General features: G+C 52.0%; 1 protein-coding gene across 1 annotated transcript; it reads left to right on the forward strand.

The window, feature by feature from the left end:
* Nucleotides 1-363: 363 nt before the first annotated feature.
* Nucleotides 364-9066, forward strand: LOC125917805 (aryl hydrocarbon receptor repressor-like; the record flags this gene model as incomplete). The annotated part of the gene is given in 4 exon segments (XM_049623905.1): nucleotides 364-372; nucleotides 1591-1680; nucleotides 8826-8930; nucleotides 8932-9066. Coding segments are annotated over 4 exon segments (339 nt in total), but the record flags the coding sequence as incomplete, so codon positions are not given.
* Nucleotides 9067-9528: the final 462 nt, after the last annotated feature.

Here is a 9528-nt window from a genome sequence, read left to right on the forward strand (position 1 = left end):
TACCAGCTCCCTGTGGTCTCATCAGGACAAGGGCATGGACTTGTGTAGTGTCACTTTTCTTGTTGTTTTCCATCATTTATAAGCGAGGGTATTTGGGGTTAGGTGGCTGCTGCTGTCCTAGGATGCCTAGAGATCTTCAATATTAGCAATTTAAAAGCTCTTGGGAATTGATATTTATAAACCCGGAGTGTTTATAAACTTCGAAGTTTATATCCGAAGCAGGCTCCAGGCTCTGAGCTGTCAGCGCAGAGCCTGATGCAGGGCTCGAACTCAGGAACCATGAGATCATGACCTGAGCCAGTCGGACGCTTAACCGACTGAGCCACCCAGGTGCCCCCAGCTATCATTTTCTTTATCGTAATGATGATGATGGTGAGCAGGAAGAAGATGGACAGATAGATAGATAGAGGATAGATGAAATGCTCGTTGATCATGTAAATCGGTGGCTGTGTTCTCTTGTGCATCTTCACTACTGGTGATTCTGGGAAATCACTGCAGGGCGGAGCTACAAAGCTTGCCTTTTGAATAAAGATTTGAAGTCAGGCACAGCATAGCCACATGCCGCACTTTTCTACACACATGCACGCACACCAAATAATTATGGATATAACTGATTTAATAATCATCAAAATATTGTGAATAGCAGACACTAACAAATTTAAAATGAAGAGGAAAATATTTTAAGATGCTCTAATTGATAAAGAAAAAATTAAAAACCTGGATACACTAACAACCATTACATAAACTGACACGGTGCTAAAACCCTCCCCTTTTCACTTGCTGTCTCCCATCATCCCCAAGCTGAATGCTCTTGGAAGTGAAACCAAACTTCCGAGGTGCACGTTATCCTTGCCTTCAATAAGTAGGTCCAGGAAATGGAAAAGAGGGAGAGGGGCCTGACTCGTATCTAGTGATCCTGACACCAAGATCAGGAGGGACGCTCGTGGGCCAGCTTTTCCTTAAATACGGATGAGCGTCTCCGCAGCAAAGTGAGTTACTTCCAAGAGCAAATTAGAAGTGACGATAAGGCTTATCCTGTAATATGCAAGAATGATTCATCATCAGGGACCTATCATGAAATTCTCCACATCAATAGACTAAAGAGATGTTATGTTATTGTTTCAGTAGATGTAGAAACAGCACTTGATGGAGTTCGATATTTATTCATGATAAAAACTCTTCGGAAAACAGAACATAGTCTGGAAGAAAGTGCATGAACAGGGATAGTCCATATAGTGAAGTGAGGCTCCTGTTTTGTTTCAGGTACTGCTGGGAGCCTCATCTCTCCATGATGATATTTGTATTTTGTACAAGATGAGTTTTATAATCATTAGCAAAAGAAGAACACAGTGTTGAGGCTTATAAACCATGATGAAGTTCCCCTGTCATCTGCACACTTGGGACCTATTGCAAAACGGCCATAAATAAACAAACAAATAAATCAACAGTGGGTGTTTCTGGAGGTTATACATACAGACTACAGAACAGGAGAAATGGTCGAAAATGCAGCAGAGACAATGCTTGCGCTTTCTCATTGTGAAGGTTCTGAGAATGTGGGCAGGAGCCAACTAAAGTTCTCGTTTCTTCTAGTCTCTCGATGGCTTTGCCCTGGTCGTGAGTGCGGAAGGCATGATATTTTATGCGTCAGCAACGATCGTGGACTATCTGGGCTTCCACCAGGTAAATACAGCTCTTCAGCCTGCGGCGTGGTGGGTCCCACTGTTTGCACACGCTTTCTGTCTTCCAGCCTCACACACCTGTAAAACCAGGCTTTTCTTATCACGCAGGTTTTATCAGGTAAGGATTTCCACATCCCAGCTTGGTCTAGGGCTCGAGGTCACAAGAGAGGTGTAATGGTGTCCAGGGTGTCACAACTGTATTGGGCACTGACCTCTGCTGGCCGCGACCTTGCCACGGCATCACTGTCTGAAACCCCAGAGATGGGGCACATTCGGGAAAGAACGTGTTCTGGAAATGCCCTTATTGATGTCCAGGTAATTCATTTGGTCTGTTGCCGCAGGCCTGCCCAGGCTGAATGATTCCAGACATTGGGGCAAGGCTCTGGGGTTGAGACCCACCAAACGCTGGATCCTCCTCCAAGAAAAGGTACAATAAAAAAAAACCCACCCATGGCCCAGGGAGGGAAAAGGAAACTTCAGGGCCTGGCCTCTGGGAAGGAAAGGAGGTCGCTCATGAGAAATCCAAAGTTTGAGCTTCAAGTCCAAATCGAAATTCATACTTAAAAAAAAAAAAAATGTAATGCTTATTTATATTTGAGAGAGACAGACAGACAGACAGACAACAGAGCATGAGCAGGGGAGGGGCAGAATCCGAAGCTGGCTCCAGGCTGTGAGCTGTCAGCACAGAGCCCGATGCGGGGCTAGAACTCACAAACCGTGACATCATGACCTGGGGCAAAGTCAGACGCTCAACCAATGGAGCCACCCAGGCGCCCCGAAACTTACACTCTTGTGTAGCTCAGAGCCCCAGGTCAGAGCCAGTGGTGGACAGATGAGAACGTGGGGCACCAGGAAGCAGAAACATGACCTTAGCTGCAGGGCCACAGCCGTCCCCAAAAAGATGTCCCCTGTGAAGAGGGCTTCTTCGTGCAAAATTATAAACACACTCGATGCAATATACAAACAGGCAGATTGGAGAAAGAACAAAATAGAACTTTGAAAAGTGAGGTATACAGTGTATCTGTCTGTCAGGGTCCTACCTGGAGACAGAAACTGTGAAGTGATCTGACTGGCTTAATATAAAGATTTAAAATGAGTTTCGTATAAAGAATCATTAACACAGGATCCCAAGGGGGTACAGCCGTAGACAGAGACACAGCGAGCGGAGGGGCCACAGGGCCCACAGGAGGCTGGGCACCCCAGCAAGGAGCACATTCTGGAGACACCCTCATGGGTGAGGGTGAAGCCATGGCTCCTGGGTGGCGGAGAGGTCACCGAGGTGCCCCAGGCCAGGGCTAGCCAGCAGGAAATGCCCACTGGGATGCTGGCCAGACTCTGGGGGAGGCTACCTGCCGGCGGACCTGGCCTGGGTGTGGTCTCAGAGGACCCAACCTCCCTCCTGCGGTGCCCAGAGCACCTTTGCCAGCGGAGGGGAAATGTGTGCAGGATCCAGGATCAGAGCCAAGCGATGAAAGCTGAGAGGCAGTACATGGAATTGGAAACAAAGATCCCACAGGACGGGCGGAAAAGCAAGGGGATGCCCAGAAGCAAAGGGCGGTGGAAGCCAAGATCTGAGAATGGGGGTCCCTGACACAGGAAAATTCAAGTCTGCCTGAGGCCCCTGAGGCTGATCGGAGCATTTGCTGTAATTTCCATGAAGACTGTCACTTTGAATCATTCCCAAAACTGAAGCGTCTGTCACTGCACAGATGACTCCGAGAAGTGTCTCGTCTTACACACGCCTCTACATTTGCTTTCCTGCCGCCTGAACCTGGGACCGATGGCTGACACCGACCAGGCCTCTCCCTGCCGCTGGCCCCGGGACAATCTTTGGACAGACAACGTGCACACACCCACTCTTCCACAGGGCAGCCGCTGGTGACAGCCGACCCTGTGGCCTGGACTGGCCCCTGCAGCACGTGGAGGTGTGGCTCCGGCAAGGACCCCACACACAGGGCCACCGCGTGGCAAGTGGACAAAATGCCGTGGGTGTGATCTCCAGGAGGTGCTTCCGGGGCTGCCCTGCACACCACGGGGACAAGCCTTGGCTCCGCTCTCTCTGAGCCTCCTTTTCTTCCTCCATGTGCAGGGCACGGGGCATTGGCACCTGGTGACACTCGGGGGGGGGGGGGGGGGGGGAGACGTCCCCACCACCAGCCACGCCTCAGGGAGGTGGCCCGTGGTTCTTCTCCCACTGGCTGCTCCTGGCAGTGGGTGACAACTGGGCTCCATCACTGTGTCCTTGTGTCCACCTCCACCTCCTGAAGACATGCGGGGCAGGTGTTGGGGGATGTGAAGTGGGGGGAATGCATCACCCGCCCCAGACACATGAGCACCTGGATGGCCAGCTGAGGCCCTTCCTCCCCTCTTTAGCCCTCCCACGTGTGCTCTCAAGGTTGCTGTGCTCGCACAGCTCTCTGGCCTCGGGGCCCCCTCGTGCAGCTTGGAGCTCAGGGACCCACAGATGGCCAGCACCAGGCTGCGGACACGACGTGATTCCAGCCCCCAAATGGCAAACTCTCTTTGTCTCCTCGATTGCGTGTGCGGGGTCTGATTCTAGAAAAACGTGGTCTGGGCTGCCTTTTCCATGCTCAGAACTCAACTTCAGTCCCTATCACTGTCTGCTGAGTTGCCCTGCAAATTCTCCAGACACACCCAGAACTGCCTACCTTTAGCCATAATCCGGGAGGTGGCTTTGGTGATGTGCAAGTGTCCTGAGGCGAGGCTTTGGTCCCACGTCTGAACGTGCTCACTAGAGTCTGTTTTTTGGAGCTTGGTTATTCTGCAAGTGCTGGATGTAAAATAAAATTTTGCCTTCTATTATAAAGAAATTGTTTCCAAATGCCATTAAATCAGGCATTGCCTCTATTTATGTAAAACATGTTGAGAAAATATCAGAACAGTTTTGTGCTGTCGTGAGCTCCTTGTGCAAAATACGTAAGTCAGGAACCAATTATTTTAGTATCTTCAGGTTCAGCAGTCATTTTGATGAACAGCTAGGTTTTAGATGCATATTTTCGTTGCCGTTGACATTTATTGATTCAAGAAGGGCTCCATTCTCCCCCAGGCTGGCAGCTGGGGGAGAGCTGTCCCCGTTTGAACCAGGGCAAGGGCATGGGCGCAGTTGGGAATCCCACAGGCTAGGTAACAGGTGCGTGTGCAATTTGCACAAAAGGATGAGGGCTGCGGGGATGGGGCTGTAAAAACTGGTCATGACTTTATTCTTAACTCTAGAAACGGTAGTTTAGAGCTAAAATAAGGCTGGCTTTACTTGACCAAAGCTGTGTCTGTTTTTCCACATTTTTTTTTTTTTTGAGAGAGAGAGAGAGAGAGAGAGAGAGCGCATGTGCAGAAGCACATGCATGCATGTGCGGGGGTGGGGGTGGGGCAGCGGGGCAGAGAGAGAATCCCAGGCAGGCTCCGCACTGTCAGTGCAGAGCCCGATGTGGGGCTTGAACTCAAGAACCACAAGATCGTGACCTGAGCCAAAATCAAGAGTCAGACGCTTAACCGACTGAGCCACCCAGGCGTCCCTGTTTATACATTATTTGAATACTTATTCTACTGATCTCTCCACCACTTGTCACTGACCCTGCTTTGTAGGGAGCAGACTCCGGGAGATTAAGGGAGACTAAGACCAGTCAGATATGTCACAGTAGTTATTATACCTTTGTTGCCCAACCTAGAAAGTGTCCACATTGGCTATGTCTTTCAATTTGCCTGAGTCAGAAATGTCTTTTCCGATTTTCTCATGCCCTCGCCATTGGTCTCTCTCTTGTTTTGGTTAAGCCACAGAGCCCCTCTTACATGTTAATCCCACACATCCTTTCCATTAATTAACTAAGGTGTGGGGAGACATGAACAGGGTGTCCAAGGACGCAACCTTCTGGGATTCTACAAAGCGTGGGGTCACCCACCAAAGCTCGCTTGCGAGAGAATGACCGAAAGACAGTGCCTGTTACAAACTTCCCATGGGAACTACGACGGCCCAGTGCTCAGAGGTCAGCAGTCTTTTCCATTCATCAGACTGTAGAGGGGAAGATGCCATCCATTTGCAGCAGGGGGGAAGAATACAGAATTCCCAGTAATGAGTCAACCAAGTGGTATTTAGTACCTCACACAGAAAATATAAAACATTATTTATAGAAATTAAAGAACCAGATAAACAGAACGACATGCCATATCCGTGAATCAGAGGACTCCAATTATCATTATAAAGATGTCAGATCATGTTACAGAGGTAATGACATTATCATAAAAACTAAGCAGCTCTTCTAGGTAGAGATAGACGAGCTTTTGGGAATGCAGAAAGTTGGGAGTCTCCAGGGCCAGGGGGCAGGAGTAGTGATTACTGGGACTTACACACCGGACACAAGACTTCCTGTAGGACCCAGTTGCTAGATGAACAGACCCCAAGACAGAACTGGAAGCTCACAGCAGGCACGTGTGCACCCGGTGTGGGATTTACAATGAAGGGGGCGCTGTCCCGTGGTGGGGAAATAGCCATCTTGCCAACAAACAGAGCTGGGTAAACTGGATTTACACGGGAAAGAAATGAATCCTGGGGGCGTTTGGGGGGTCCAGCCAGTTAAGCATTTGACTCTTGATTTTGGCTCAGGTCATGATCTCACGGTTCATGAATTTGAGCCCCGCATTGGGCTCTGCGCTGTCAGCATGGAGACTGGTTGGGGTTCTCTCTCTCTCTCTCTCTCTCTCTGCCCCTCCTCTGCTTGTGCTTGCTCTCTCTCTCTCTCTCTCTCTCGAATAAATGCATTTTAAAAAACTTAAAGAGAGCTTGGTCCTAGCTCTTACCTCATAGCATGCACAATAAATAAATGGCAGAAGTTTCTAGAAGCTTCAGGACCCAGTTAGGAGATGGGTGAGGATGATGAGAGCAAGACCCCACCCATGAGGAGACAGACAGATGAACTGGCCGTGTGAGGTCCACTAAGAGAGCAGAAAGGCAGGCCAGGGAGTAGTGACTCTGGCATCACAGCCCACGCAGTAGAGGACCCATGTCCAGAGCAGATGAGGAAGCCACAAATCAGCAAGACAGCTCAATGGAAATTTGAGAGAAGGACACAAACAGGCGACACGCACACTCCCACATGGCACGCGTACATGTGCTCACACGCACACCTCAAGACCAAAAACGTGAGAAGATGCACAATTTCATCGGTTCTCGACGCACGGGTGAAGACCACGGTGCGGAACCGTGGCAGCCGCCACAGCGGCTCAGATGAAGAGGGCTGGGGACACCTCGCGTCGGCCGCAATGTCAAGCGACTGCGCTGGCACGCACCGCCACAGTGGCGTGTGGATCTGCGCCCTCGCTCGGGAAGGGCGCTTGGTGGCATCCACTGATGCTGGCCCTCTGCCACCCCTGACCCAGGAACCCCACCCCTGGGCTTGACTTGCTCAGACACAGCAGCAGCGTGTGGAATCAGGTGGAAATACCCCGCGGACGCGAGAAACTGGCGCCACACACGCGGCGTGGGAGAACGTTACAACTGTGATGTTCAACCCCAGAGGACAGACACTAAGAACAGCGTTCCATTTACGAACATAACCGGCCTACGGTGTGGGCAGTCTGTGCCATGACCGCCCCAGGGGGGTGGAGGGAAGGGGCTCTGGGAAGCTGTTGTGTCCTGTTTCCTGATCTGGGAACTCACGCATCCAACTGTATGCATATGATGTGGGCACTTTTCAGCCAAGTGCTATACTGAATCACACTTTATTAGGAAAGCATCCTATGGGAAGGGCACGCGTGATCACAGGGCCACCAGATGAGGTGGGAGCTGGCAGGTGAGTGGAAGCCATCAGGTCTTGAGCTGGAGGGAAAGCCTGGTGCCCTCACCTCCACCAGGAGTTGGTCTCTGCCTGTTGGCCTGACGTTCACACCCAGAGCCTCTGACGTGGACAACCATGACCAGGGACAACAAGCATTCTGACCTGTGAGCACTTGTTTCTCTGAAGACATCTCTTTGGACTAAGGAGTGCACAGGTAATTGTAGTGCAGCCTTCGAGTTACGGTCGTGTTCCTTTTCTGCTTTCCTGAGGTTGTTTGACCTGTAGGGATCCCAGTGAGCCTTAGCCATGCAGCTATGGGCAAGAGTAGGGCCCCTTGAACAGACAGCGGGTCTCATCCATCTGGGTGAGTATACTGGTTACTTTCTGAAAAAGTAGCCTCATTTCTGGACTTGATTCTTCAGGGACTTTCCCTCCGTCTAGTTTTCGTAACGATCCTGTTGAGAAATGATGCAAACTTAGAAATGGCTGTTTCCAAAGAGGCCAAGGGCACCTGCCAGGTTATTCAGGTGTTGTTGGGCCAGGCTCTCCGTGTGGATAATGAGTGAGGGAAGGTTAAGGGAAGGTCGCGGGGAGATGTGCATGGCCTTCATCATTTATCAACATACTCTGAATATGTCTGCTAACGGTCAGAATAGTCACGTTCCTGGGAAGCCAGTCTTTGTAGCCCACAGTTGTGGCCGCTGTGCCCTGAAATGCAGCTTCCAAGCGTGGACCTGGTGCCTTCGAGGGCTAGCCTCTGTGTTCAGAGCTCAGGTAGGTGGGAGGACAGAGGAGCAGAAAGAGGGCTAGGGACCTGCAGGTCCTCGTGGTACCATGGATGGGAGCAGCGGCCAGGCACAGAGGAGCCAGGGTGAAGGAAGTCCCTGGCCAGGAGGCCTGGCCGGGCTCTCGTGTGCTCTGATGGCTCCCAGTTCACCTGGAAGCTCCCGTCTCACCTTACGGCTCTGGTCTCACCTGGCGGTTCCCACCTCACTTCTTAAGGAGACTTTCCTAATAAACTTTTGTGATATGACACAAAGTGTCCCCATGATAGACACACAGCTTGATGAGTTCTCCAGTCCTGGAGAAAAGTGGCTAGCCTGGGCCCAGGTGTTTGATCTCTGAGCCTCCTGCTCTGCCCTCAAGGGCACTGCCTGGTGGATGAGTGGGGGGCTGCGGGCGGGTGGGGGGCCTGGCATTCCAGGCCGGACACCTATGTCCTCCCAGGGAGGAAGTCTCCTCCAGCCAAAGGCCTGCCTTTCCTGCGAGACTTCTCTTCACAGCTGTGGCTGAGACAGCTCTTCAGTGACTAATCACTGGAATAAAGCAGGTTGGAACAGTTGTTGCAATATTGCAGACGGACGTGATGCACCAGAACATCTATGACTATATCCACGTGGATGACCGCCAGGACTTCTGCCGGCAGCTGCACTGGGCCATGGACCCTCCCCAGGCGGTGTTTGGGCAGCCCCTGCACTCAGACACAGGTGGGTCTTCGGGTCCCCAGTGAGCCTGAGACTTGGGGCCGTTCCTGGAAAGGCGTGGGCGCCTCCGGAGAACTGACCACCATCCGTTCTCGTCCTGCTTCGCCTTCCTTGGGAGACCCCCCCCCCACTCCGAATCCTCCTCCCCTCTCCAGCCCCCCCTCCCGCACCCTCCTCCCCTCTCCAGGCCACCCAGCACCCTCCTCCTCTCTCCGCACCCCCTCCCACACCCTCCTCCCCTCTCCAGCCCCCCCCCCCACTGCAGCCTCCTCCCCTCTCCAGGGCCACCCCTCCTGCATCCTCCACACCTGAGGAAATGAGGCAGTGCTTGTCTGTCACCTGGCAAGCTCCCCTCTGGAAATCCTAGGCCCAAGTCAGATTTACCTGTAAAAAATCCTGTTCAGAGACACTGCCCCTTGTGGACAAGTGTTTCCTCCTGACCGTGGCCCCTGACCCATCACGACCGGGCCAGCTCCCCTAGAGGTCGTGGAGCAGACAGGAGGCCAGGGGAAGGGGTGGCGTCCACGGGGGTCGCCGCTCTTCCACACCCTCCCCCAGAAGTTGTAAACGACTCAA

The sequence above is a fragment of the Panthera uncia genome, unplaced genomic scaffold (assembly GCF_023721935.1).
Source record: "Panthera uncia isolate 11264 unplaced genomic scaffold, Puncia_PCG_1.0 HiC_scaffold_2480, whole genome shotgun sequence".
NCBI lineage: Eukaryota > Metazoa > Chordata > Mammalia > Carnivora > Felidae > Panthera > Panthera uncia.